The sequence below is a fragment of the Eleginops maclovinus genome, chromosome 5 (assembly GCF_036324505.1).
Source record: "Eleginops maclovinus isolate JMC-PN-2008 ecotype Puerto Natales chromosome 5, JC_Emac_rtc_rv5, whole genome shotgun sequence".
NCBI classification, from domain to species: domain Eukaryota; kingdom Metazoa; phylum Chordata; class Actinopteri; order Perciformes; family Eleginopidae; genus Eleginops; species Eleginops maclovinus.
The window spans coordinates 16,724,322-16,736,702 of NC_086353.1; the positions used below are offsets into that span (position 1 = coordinate 16,724,322).

Here is a 12,381-nt window from a genome sequence, read left to right on the forward strand (position 1 = left end):
AGACATGTTGAAAGGGGATTATTATAGATGATGGACATCACAAAAGGAGCTTTATATCCCAAGTTGTAAAACAATGATCATATTGAGGTGAAATAATCATTATGCCATAGGAGAGAACAACAATCAAAATGATATTCATCCACTTTACTACACCTCACTGGCTTATTTTAGTCCATTTATTTGAATCTGATTAGCTTTGCAGATTAAGACTTTCATTAAAAGACATATGATCATTCTATACATAATTAATCTAATAGTTTATAAAGTGTCTAGAATAAGCTTCACATAAAATAACCACAACAGTGTAAATACTGGAAATGTGTTAATCAGTCAATTGTATTTGTCACATGAAATCATTTCAATCATGCAAAACGTATGACACATTTTTATACGACTATTCAGCATAATGACTTATTTTACTAACTTTATTTAAATGTAATTTAGCTGATCGATATTGGTCGATAAAAAGTATGCCAAGATTCTTTCAAATTCATTTTCTTTAAAAATTCACTCGGTTAAATTACTTTCAAGGCAATACAACATGTATTTGTCACCTGTTCTGAAGCCTCCCACCTCTCTAGAGTTGAAGTGATGATTTTAACGACGCTAATGATTTTTACAACACTGCTGTGAAAATGTTCACAAAACAAGTCAAACTGAATTAAATCCCACCTTCGACAGTTTCGGACTAGACGTGAAACAGTTAACTGTCAGCGCCTGCTTCCTCCCAGCAGCTCCATGCAGTGGACTATGAAATATTTGGAGGACAATTGGTTAAGTGGAGTTAACCGTTGCCTTTTCTCCCCGAGGTATCTTCCTTTTTGATCCTGCCGAGCCTGGCGCCTTGCAAAACACAACTTGTCTGGCTTATTAAATAGTATGACCTGCAGAAAGAAAACGCCTGTTGCTTCTCAACTGAGGCCATTGTGCAGCGAGAGGAGCTCATGACAGGCCTTAAATTGCTGTAATGCTGTGTGACCAACAGTCACCTAATCAATTTCGATCCTGGGTTTGCACCTTTTCTTTCTTGATTTGATTCTCAGATACGTTTGTAATCGGGTTTGTTTTTTTTCAATCATTTGAATGTTTTACGCAACTTGTTTGATTATGTTCAAGAGTAATTCTGTGTGATTTTATATTAGGCTATCTCTTGATGTTTTTCTTTTTTCTTTCTCCTTTGATACAACTATCAATTTGATATTGACATGTGACTCTTTGGTTCCTGCTCAGCTTTACAGTGGAGGAATAATTCAAAGAATAGCAGCGATGGTGTGCCGGGCTAATGGATGTAAATGGTCAAGAGAGTCCTCCCCACTGGTTAATTGCGCTAAAATTGGTCTAAGCTACTTTGTGACGGCCATCAATAGCCGCGCGCCGCATGGGGTCTGTATGATTAACTTCTCCTTCCTTTCAAAGGCCTCTTGATGTTCCCTTGGAAGGCAGCAAGCCAATCAAAGCCACACTCCCAGACGTCACAAGGCCAAAGGGACTAGCTGATTGGTGGAAGCGGAAAGGGGAACAGCCCCTGTCCTTTTATAGACGACTCCGTACAGCGCGTAAAAGCTACTGGGCACCGCTGTCAGCGCGGAGACGCATATTGGACACTGTACACTCTTCGACTACAATTTCTCTGAACGGGCCACACGGATGTGCATGGCCCCATCCCCTTGTGTCACGATGAATCCTGTGCAGGGGTCGCCGTCCCAGGACGCCAAACAGCTTCATCAGAAAGAGGAGACGGATACAGAGGGCGAAGACCTCCAGCCCAAAGACATGACCACTGAGAAAGGATACAAACCTCAGCGGAACAGCCTCCCGTTTAGCGTAGAGTCGCTGATTTCCAAGAAGACCACCTGTCGGACTTCTTATTCCCCCTCAGACTTAGCTCAGGCCCTGTCGAAGCCCGTGGTCGGGCAAGGCACGCAGTTCTCTCCAAGGACTCTTTATGCGGAAAGCAAGGTTTCCGCGAAGGACTCGCCGGGTGTTTCCAGCAATTCCAGTGAGGACAGCCCGCAGTTTTGTGAGAAAGAGCAGAGCACTTGGTACCAGACGTCCTCCTTTTCTCCTACCCCTCGTAAGTCCGTCCCTCTGCTGCTTTGACTTTTGCAAGGATACTTTCCCCCAAAACATTTTCTACTGTCGATAAATAAGGCTGCAGAGAAAACGTCTTTATTAGACAGCAGATACAAACAATGATTTTTTTGTGCCAGTCTTGTCCCTATGGCTCTTAAGACTGTGCGTATATGTCTTTCTTTTTTCTTGCATTCTGTGTTTTGCAAACTGCGGATCAATTATGGTAGTGTTGTGCCACTGAGCATGTGAAACAATTTGATTTGTTTTTTGCAAACATCTTAACATACGATATATACCCACACATGCAGGTGACATATACAAGCACATAATAATGTGAGGATGCTTCAGCATTATAAAGCATGTCAACACGACTGAACATCATCAACAATATATGTAATATTACTTGTGAAGTGTGTTTATTGCTGTATCATGTGTTTGCATTGATATTGAATGTTTGCCTGTTCACCTGCTGTCTTTACCAACATCTACGCTTCAATTTAATCTCACTGCATTTCTCTTTGTCTTTTTCCATCAGGGAGCACAAGCCCACCTCAGTGTCCCTTAAGGAAACACAAAAACAACAGGAAACCTCGCACTCCCTTCACTACCTCCCAGCTGCTGGCGCTGGAGCGCAAGTTTCGCCAGAAGCAGTACCTCTCCATCGCCGAGAGAGCCGAGTTCTCCAACTCCCTCAACCTGACGGAGACTCAGGTCAAAATTTGGTTTCAAAACAGGAGGGCCAAAGCCAAAAGACTGCAGGAGGCCGAGCTGGAAAAGTATAAACTGGCCACCAAGCCAATGATGCCTGCCTTCGCGCTGCCGCTCCCCCTCGGAGCGCACATGGGCTCTCCAACTTGGGGTCCTTCAAACGCCTTCCCGAGGCCCGGCCTGCCGGTCCCAGGACTGTTCAGCGGACCCGTCACTTATGGGATGTACTATTTGTCTTAGAAGTACTGTCTGTTTATGTTTTAAAGAGTAAAAGTGTCTTCTACCAATACACTTATGAACAAGAATGATGCGTTTTCTACACCTCGGACTATTTTTATAGGGGCTAAGAGAAATGTTCTAACCTCCAGAATTTAAAAATAATCATTTGGGACACATTTTTATATTTAATTGTGCGCGTAATTGGACTGAGTGAGTTTAGTTGTTCTGCGCATTTCAAGGCCAGTTCTGTGGATTGTGGATTCTCAGGCCTAAATTACTGAGGCAATACTCCAAAACTAAATGTCAGGTTTTTAAACGACATGCCTTAAATATCTCATTCCAGTCCACAGTAGTTTGAAAAAGTGTGCCCAGAGGCAAGGCTGCTGAGGCGGAGGTTGAAAAGCAAAAGAAAAGTACTTAAACGGAGTCAGTGCCTTAAGTGTATCACTTGAAGTATTACTTATCAATCAGGATTGACGTTTCTGGTAAAACTGCAGGTTCCCAGAGTTGCTGTTTGAATGTTTGTATTTCCTTACAGCAGTCACACTTTCTACATCTTTTTCAACACATGGAGCAAAATTATATTTTAGAAAAAAAACTTGTATTAGATATTTTTTTATTATCACAACGTGGCCTTTATGGGAGTGATGATAGATTTTCTTCGAAGGATTTTGCTGTAAATGTAAATACAATGTGTAGAGTTCATAAAGCCTTGCTGCCTCGCTTGAAGAGCAGCAGGAAATGTGGTATTTATTGATTATCTTTGTATCTGTACTGTGTACATACACCCTTCTAACTAAGTGTAACTTGTAAAAACTGATTTTAGTAAATAAACATTATACAAGACCTGAAAGTGGCTGAAAATTGTGTTCACTATTTTGATGAATTTGTGGAGCAGGAGTTGTGCTTCTTTAACAAATGTCAACAGACTTAATTAACATAATGTTTATTTATGTAATTCTAGTGAAAGCAATGCCAAACTGCAACCATTGTAACCAATAAATGAAGCATTGCCTGCCCACTTGCTTAATTGTTTTATATTATAACCTTAAATGGTCCAATAATTATATGATTTTTCCAATAGTGTGCTATTTACTTTGCACAACTTTACGTCAAAAGAGCTTACGGACAATAATGTATTCATCAAACACTTTTCAAAACCGCTTTTGTGGATATTTTTAACTTGAGCCTTTATCAAGTATAACTTTTAACAGAACTCTGTTAACACCACGTTTCATCAAAACATTTGTAAACGTAAATACACCTGAATTTAATGTAATTTGTTAATAAATTTCCCAAACAAGGGACTTGGAAGACTTTCCACAAAAACCTTCTGCCTATAAAAGTATTTCCAGTAAAACAACATTAGCTACAGTTGTTAAAATGTGTTACGTGCCGTTGCGCACATCACCAGGTCGATGTTCTGGCTGCAAATGATGTTACTATAGCGATAATAAATCCAGAAATACAGCAAAATTAGTACATATCGTTTTGATGACATTTGGAGAAACATATATCTGTATTCATATTTTCAAATGGCACAGCTGAAGTTAAACGTGGTGCAATAATTGATTTCATTGTGCCCGTTGTTTTGATCCCTTGTTGCACACACAGGCATAGAGGTAATCATTTACATTGTTGATGTAGCCTACCATGTTAACTGTAAGAACATCTGCCTTTAATTAAAGAAAAACTACTACTCTCATTCTTATTTGTATGATTTGGTTCTCGTCACCTTAAACAAATTGTCGTATGTCTCGTGCATACAGGTTAAACAGTAATACCAGCGATATGTCTTGCAGTTTAATATAGGTATATTTAGTTTTTACTCCATAAAACATCTAGCTGCAATACAGTTTATCCGAAATATCAAAGGTGTAACGTAACTGAATAGACTTACTATACTGTACTTAATTTCAATTTATTTAGGCACTTGAACTTATTATTTCAATGTTTGTTACTTTGTACTTTCACTCCAATACATGCACTTAATGATTACTTTGCAAATTTTGATGAATGATGTAAAATATCATCACACTTAAATAAGACTTTAGTTACACCTGGAGAACAATTAATAAGTACCCTTCAACATTCAATGTAACTTAAATTAGCTGCATCCTTAACAGCTTTGATAACACTTGAATGCATCAAGAATTATAATCAAAACATATGATATATTTTGAAATGGACTGTGGTGTATTAAATCTGTTCATACAAGATAGCCTATACCACAGGACCAACGTGCATAATTAGTAATGTCATTTTTGGTACTTTGGGTATATTTTGATGCTACTATTTTTTTATACTTTGACTTGTTTTGATTGCAGGGCTTTTACTTGTTACATTGCATTTTCAAATGTGGTACTTTTACTTTAATTTAGGTTCCAAATCTGAGTACATTTCTCACCTCTGCCAAATGTACAGATGAGCTTTTCCAACGGACATAAGGCAGTGTAACTCTCGGTAGGGTGCCCTGCCCGTCCAGCAGAGGGCGGTGACGGCCGTGCTGCTGATCCTGTGCTGACGAAGAAAAACCACTTCCTCTGCTCTACTACGTCACTACTTTCTTTAGCAGCGAGGTGAGTACATACGAGTAGCGATCTCCTACATGAAATCTAATCATTATCTGTTTAAGTAATTGTTTGTGCAACTCCTACGTGTGTCTTTGTGCATGACTTGCAACAGTACAGGTATCTTTCACTAGGTGTTTTGTGTTAAACCCTGTGTAATAGAGAGACTTCACTGACCTTCACTAGCGAGCTAACGGAGCTAGCTGTCGTTAGCTCACAGGAGTCTTAAACATAATGTCAAGGGCCCGGTGTCATTGAATGACTGTGGTCAAACATATTTTCTCACCATCTGATCGTCTCCAATAGTTATTAAAAATATTCTTAACAATGTAGCACAGTCTTTTTTTGAAGCGTCACTTGAAAAAAATGCATTTCTACCTGACGCTAATGCAACTTGTCCTTAACACAAACTTCTGTGTTTATAACAGCACAATGCGCCTTAAAATCCAAATACACATATTATTGTCTGTCTAGGCTGCAACCATGATGCAATAATTAATCAAGTATGTTCTTCTAAATGTAGGCTACAGATAACTTTTGTGTCAGCAGCAGGTACAAGTCTTCCCATGTATGTCATCCGTAGTAAAGATAACGAGGAAGTTCCCACCAGAGAGTGTACATAACATGTTTGAAATTCAGAAACAACCTGCCTTTTCTTAAACCTGCCACACAGTCCTGCAATACATCCTTCTGTCATGAAGGGAATCCATATTTCTGCTTTGTTTTTGAATATTAGTTACTTTACCTTCACTGATATAAACAGGGTCAAGTATTCAGCAGTGACTACAGCTTTCAAATGATCATTCACTTTTTCAAGTGTGACATTTCACTTTGACCTTGTTAGCAGACAAAACTGAAGTTCATTCAAACATCTAGTAAGGGGTCCTTGAGTTAAGTTATTTTCTTCTGTCAAACTATCAAATAGCTTCAAGACGCATTGAATATAAATTGGGATTTATTGCAGGACTCTACTGTAGCACTAGTATTAACTAAATGTACTTCCTTAACTGCCAACTCAGTGTGTATATAACCAGAAAATCGTTTTTTCCAGCCAAGTAGCCTGGTTCATTTTCACGTTTTGATGGGTTTGATTGGACTTGACAAGATTTCCTTCTTCCTTCAGACAGACAGAATGGCAGGGCGTCGCGTAGCTGTGAAGGCCGTTGACTGGTTGGCGTTTGCCGAGAGGGTCCCACCCAACCAGAAGAGCATGTTCAATGCTCTGAAGACTCGCAGTGATGCCATCGCTGCCAAGTTAGTTTAACACAAACTAAAAAATGTGGTTTGTCGGAGCAAAAAATAAAATTGTACGCAGGAGAAACAAGAAAGTTATCAGTGCGAACAGGCGGAGTTGGCACTCCGAGAGATCACCAATGCATTGCAGACTGTTATGTTTATTTGTGGAAATGACAGTAAAGAAATTCATTTGAAGGACATTTTGGCCAGGACTGTAGTGCTATTTGTTTAAGTACCGGAGCACACCTATGCCATGAGTGTGAGTACGTGCATCAATCAATTAATTTATCATATTGCATTAATAAAGCTATTAAATTACACCTGCCTAAGAGGGATTTACCACTCAAATATTACTCTGCAACGCAGGAGAGTATGTAAACCATTCATCTATGAATTAGTATGAGTGGTGCTCACCCTTTACTTCATGAAATGGCGGCTGAATCAGAAGGCACTTGAACTAATAGCACTACACTCCTGGCCAAAATGTCCTTAAAATTAAGTCAGAGTTTGAATGACAATCAATTCATTTCAGTAATGTCATTTCCACACATAAACATAACAGTCTGCAATAACCTGCTGCAGCACCTCCTCCTGTGCGCACTAGTTACTTCCTTGTGAGGACACAAACATTTCTTATTTTGGTGTACATGTCTCCTGAGGAGCTCCGTAGGTTTGCAATTTGGTTAGATTGGAGGAAATGTGTATTCTATCTGTTATCAAGCAGGCCTTTAGCCTATATGAGCTGTTTTGAGGGGGAACAAATCCTAGCTGCGGACAATAACTATTGATTTTGTGTATTTTTCATTTTATTATTTTGCTTCCTGTATGCATTTTATTGGGTTCTTATAAGCAATTGATGCAATGTTTTATTAATTTGTCTCACAGTTATTGTCTTACTCACCTTTTTTATCAACTCAGGAACACATTTGCTTATTCTGTTCTGTTAAAACTGATTTAAATCTTAGATGTCCTCTGAGTTTGCGTACCGTACATCTGTGAAAATCTAATTGTTTTAATTTGTTCTTTTCATCAGACTGCGCTCCCTGCCAGAGACTCCTGCAGCCATTGACTGGAATTTGTACCGGAGCACGGTGGCCAAAGCCGGGATGGTCAATGATTTTGAGGCGAAGGTGAGCTTTACTTGACTGGCGTATTCAACTGATCATGAGCACTATGCAGTCCTTCAATGAAATGTGGGTTCAGTCTGACACTACATGCTTATCTTTCACATTTCTGCTAGTGAGCTTTACTGAAACCTTTCCACATAATGTAAAACACAATCGAGGATCCAAATAGATGGTGGATTTAAATGTTTCTCTCAAGGCAGTAGAATCTGACAAATCTCACTTAAGGGTTGTTTAGAAATAATATTTTTGTGCCATTTTAATAATTGTAGTATTGACGTTACAGTTCTAAATGCAAAATGTTTTTATTAAACACAGTTCAAAGCCCTGCAGATTCCTCAGCCTGTAGATACACAGACCGCTGCCATCAACGCACAGGAGATTGAAACTGTAAGTGATTACACCGACAAACCAGGTTTTGCTTGAAATTCAGATTTACGATATAAAGTTGTATAATTTGTTGAATTTTTATAAAAACAAAGATCGTTAAACCAAAATTGGTAACTCTGTATTTTTTAGTAAGCACTTATACGATGTTAATATACATAATAGTTAACACTAATAAAATCCAACTAATACTGAAACAACAAAGTGTTAGTTAAAGCAAAGAAAACAGAAACCACAACTGGTATTCACTGAAAGGAATTATTTGATAGTACCAGCATTATCTGTAGAAGTGTCAGGTGTAATTATTTCATATTTCTCCTACAGGATAAAGATGCGTTATCCTACATTGAAGCTTCTAAGGCACGTGTTGCTGAATATGAGAAAGAGGTGAGACATTTGTTGCTAAAACAACTCATGCACTTTGTCAGTTAACCTGCATTTATAACCTTACTGTTTGTTTTCTGCTTCTCTTTTTCTATTCTTCCGTGTTTGATCTCAGCTGGATAAATTTAAGAACATGATTCCAGTCGAACAGATGACCATCGAGGACCTCAACAATTACTTCCCCGAGACCAAACTTGACAAGGAAAAATATCCCTACTGGCCCCACCAGCCCATTGCTAGCTTGTAATCGTATTACTGGCCACTCGCCCATCAATAAAGTTTATGTATTTGGAAGAGAACCATTTGTTTATTTCTTTATTTAATACACATGTTGTTTTCAGTTTTTTGGCTGTTATTTTGACATCAATCTGGGATCCTATAGGTAGAGCCCACAAGGGGGCAATATGTTGACTTGCAGAATAATGGTATGGTTATCTACTCCTCTTGGATTGATGTTTTTAGCCACTGTATACTATAGGTTTTGAAGGGAAGTGGGCTTTTGTAGTGATTAGGTGAATAACGTGTTGTTGGCTAGTTTAATAAGTAGCAGTGTTGAAGGACATCCGAGCACAGAGGTCTGGTAAATAAAACAATTGACATGAATTATGTGTAATTGGTAATACAAAGCTTAAATTTCATTCATGTGCTGTGTTTTGTATTTCAAAAATGGGCTGCCAGGTATGTGTCCCATGTCGAAGTCTGAATAAAAAGCTCAAAAGTTCAACTGCAGTTATAGAGAAATGCAATATGTCAATCATCCTGATGTTACCCCAATCAGGGATGGACTGGCTGTCTTTCTCAATAATTATTGGATACTCACTATTTATTTACATGTATGTGGGTGGGATATAAATCATTACCCCAAGATAGGCGTTTTGATTGCGCCATCTTTACAGCGTCTCAGTTGATGATTGGCCACAATTCTGGTGGAATGAAAACAGGAGGGGCTTAATCAGTGATGATTTCCGTTGTATGTTATTTGAGTCAGTGCCGATTGACGGGAGTCTATCAGCTCAGGTAAATGCTTTCTTGAAACGTATATGTATAATTTAATGACATGTTGTTAGTATGACAAATGTAAGCTCTCGGTCGTGTCATTTATTGACCGTTTAATTTTCGCGTTGGTGTTTACCGCGCAGTGAAAACAGGGGCCACTATTCAAGAGTGTGTCAATAACGCTATGATTGCTGCTGCGGAGGTCAAAAAGGCAAAACAAGACCTAACAACCCATATGTTATTTAACATAAATGATGGCATTGACGTGTTTTACTTCCACATCCGCGATAATGACCATATGGAACAGATATCAGTGGCGTCGAAAGCTAGCTAACGTTACTGTTACCCAGTGACAGCGTTAGCCGCAGGGATTACGCTATGGATGGGATAGTCAGCCAGGTGCCCTCTGCCCTGGGTGGTGGAAAGATATTGTAACTGCTATATTTAACCCCACAAATTTTACAAAATACTAAACAATAATGCTCCCATATTTGCATAATGTTTCCCAAGGCTGAAGTCACACATTTAATACTTGTCCGAATATAAACAATAAGGCCTAACTATATCTATTTAGCCACAATACCCTGTGCTTCCTTGCCTGTTAGCTAGCTTGGCTAACTGTACACCACTGCGTCAAATACCAAACATCAATTCACCCATGTAAAAACACTTACTACTGCTGCGTATTAGCAACATGTCGTATTTTGTATCGTAGCTTGAGGTTTATTGGTAGAAAATTGTACTATTTAGTTTTCTGTCAATTGGTTCCCCGCTTTTCTTATATGTTTACAACTCAACAATCCTTTTGTACTTCTCATAAACGAAATGTCAGTAAGTCAACACCTCTGTGTCTGCCAACAACTCTGTGACTGCAAATGATGCTAAACTATTTTTGCCGGAGGGAAATATGAGATGATGTCCACTTCTTTGAGTTGACCTTGGTCAGAAGTTTGCTGCTGCCTGTATGTTGTTGTGTTGTGCTGTTTTTTCTTATAGTTTTACAATCTATCTCCATAGAGTGTAAAGTGTACAGTTAGCTAAACCTTCAGGGTCAAAGGTGATAGTCCAGCACAGTGTAAGTTTGTTTTGTCTTCATTCAACCGAATAAAATGTTTCTCTGTGGATGTCTTCTTGCACTGGCACCGTAAATCGTTCCAATGTGGATGTAGTGCAGAGTCACGGTAATGGTTTTACCTACTGTCAGACATTTTCCAGCCATACATATTTCAAAAAGGGGGTTAAATGCATCATCATTCAGGCACATTTTTGTGAATATCATGGCCAAGAGGGTGTATTGTATTAGGTGAATACAGACATGGCTGTGTTGGTAGTTGGCCCAGGTCTGCCCCTGGACAGTGGAGTCAACACTAGTTTCATTGTACAGAGGACAATGAGAATAGGCCTGCATGGAGAGAGGCACTGCTAGGAGGCTAATGGGTTGCTTATAGTCTCATTTCAGGGGATAACAGGCCTGTACTTTTCTTACAGTTGTATCACCACACTTGCTGCTATATAGAGACAAAGAGAGACAATCTGAGGCAAAGTGTAATGTGACTCAACATGTTTTGGGTAATAGCAAGAACGTTTTGTTACATCGCTTGCTGCAATAGCCTCCTCTGCTACAAGAGGCAGAGTAAGATGTTTTAAAACAGCCCTACAAGTTACATCCCAAAATCTACAAGCTAAGCCCACATTTTGGAAAGGCAATTAAAAAAATTGTTAAAGATTTGCATTTGCATAATATGACTGACCGCCTACCAAAGAATTTGCTGATGTTTATTTTCCATCCAAAAATGTAAAGGCATGGTGACAGGTTTCAGCGTCAAACACCCTTCTCTTGTCTGCTCTTTCTAATTTATTTGGAATAATGTACAGAATGAACTGAAACTGTCAGATTGAATCACTATAGGGGAGTTCAAGTCCAGTTTAAAGGACAAAGAACAAAATAATTTTGGTCGTTGTGGTTGATCTTATATCCCCTAACTGAATTTCTTAAAATTGTGCCAGTTTTATGCTTTTATGCTTTTGAACAATTTATTTAATTTGCATACTGACCGGCTATGTTACCATTTCATTTGTGTTTTACAACAGTTGTATTCGTCTGCCTGTATTTTTTGTTTGTGTAACATTGTTCATGCTGCTTTCTTGGCCAAGTCGCTCTTGAAAAAGAGATTTTAATCTCAATGAGACTTTTACCTGGTTAAATATATACAAGAATGTAATTAAACATTTCTGTAAAAATAATGAAGATGATATTATAACCTTTTTATGATCATACATATTGGAAGATTAAGTCACATATTTTTATTTTCAAATGCACTTTAATATAATGTTTTTGTTTATAAATCAATTCTGAAATCAGAATTGGCACCATGAATGCTGAAGTTTGTTATTCAAGAGATTATGGCCTATGTTTCTCTTGCAGCACCATCCTGTTCTGTTTGTGTGTGACTCACAGGGGTACTTCATGTAACATGACACTGCATCCTCACCCTTTCACTGATTGAATTTCATCCATGCAGCAGTTCAGCCACCCTCTCCCAGCCACAGATGTTAAGCAGTAAATACATCAAAGGATGCAGCTGATGCCAGTCTGTGCTGTTACCTCATATGCAGTCACTGCTGGTATCATTGGCAAACATGTTCTGCAATAAACCTATTAACAGTCAACATGAGCACAAAAC

At 38.7% G+C, this 12,381-nt stretch overlaps 3 protein-coding genes across 6 annotated transcripts in view; all 3 read left to right on the forward strand.

Annotated features, from left to right (window-relative positions):
* Positions 1 to 1,597: 1,597 nt before the first annotated feature.
* On the forward strand, positions 1,598 to 3,739 carry LOC134864996 (homeobox protein MSH-C-like). 2 transcript variants are annotated; one of them, XM_063884375.1, is made up of 2 exons: positions 1,598 to 2,078; positions 2,613 to 3,739. In XM_063884375.1, the coding sequence occupies exons 1-2, from the start codon at positions 1,648 to 1,650 to the stop codon at positions 3,019 to 3,021; spliced, it is 840 nt and encodes a 279-aa protein (XP_063740445.1). In that variant the 5' UTR covers positions 1,598 to 1,647; the 3' UTR covers positions 3,022 to 3,739. The 2 variants fall into 2 exon arrangements, with proteins under 2 accessions (XP_063740445.1, XP_063740444.1); XM_063884374.1 differs by having other exon boundaries at positions 1,598 to 2,074; positions 2,609 to 3,739.
* Positions 3,740 to 5,478: 1,739 nt separating this feature from the next.
* On the forward strand, positions 5,479 to 9,000 carry atp5pd (ATP synthase peripheral stalk subunit d). The gene is made up of 6 exons (XM_063884605.1): positions 5,479 to 5,579; positions 6,694 to 6,824; positions 7,840 to 7,936; positions 8,249 to 8,320; positions 8,642 to 8,704; positions 8,817 to 9,000. The coding sequence occupies exons 2-6, from the start codon at positions 6,703 to 6,705 to the stop codon at positions 8,946 to 8,948; spliced, it is 486 nt and encodes a 161-aa protein (XP_063740675.1). The 5' UTR covers positions 5,479 to 5,579; positions 6,694 to 6,702; the 3' UTR covers positions 8,949 to 9,000.
* A 244-nt stretch (positions 9,001 to 9,244) lies between these two features.
* pnpla6 (patatin-like phospholipase domain containing 6) overlaps positions 9,245 to 12,381 on the forward strand; it is a 29,179-nt gene continuing 26,042 nt past the window's right edge. For all 3 annotated transcript variants that reach the window (XM_063884601.1, XM_063884603.1, XM_063884602.1), the window contains exon 1: positions 9,245 to 9,718. The gene's annotated coding sequence lies outside the window, so the exon portion shown is untranslated. The remainder of the gene's footprint in view (positions 9,719 to 12,381) is intronic.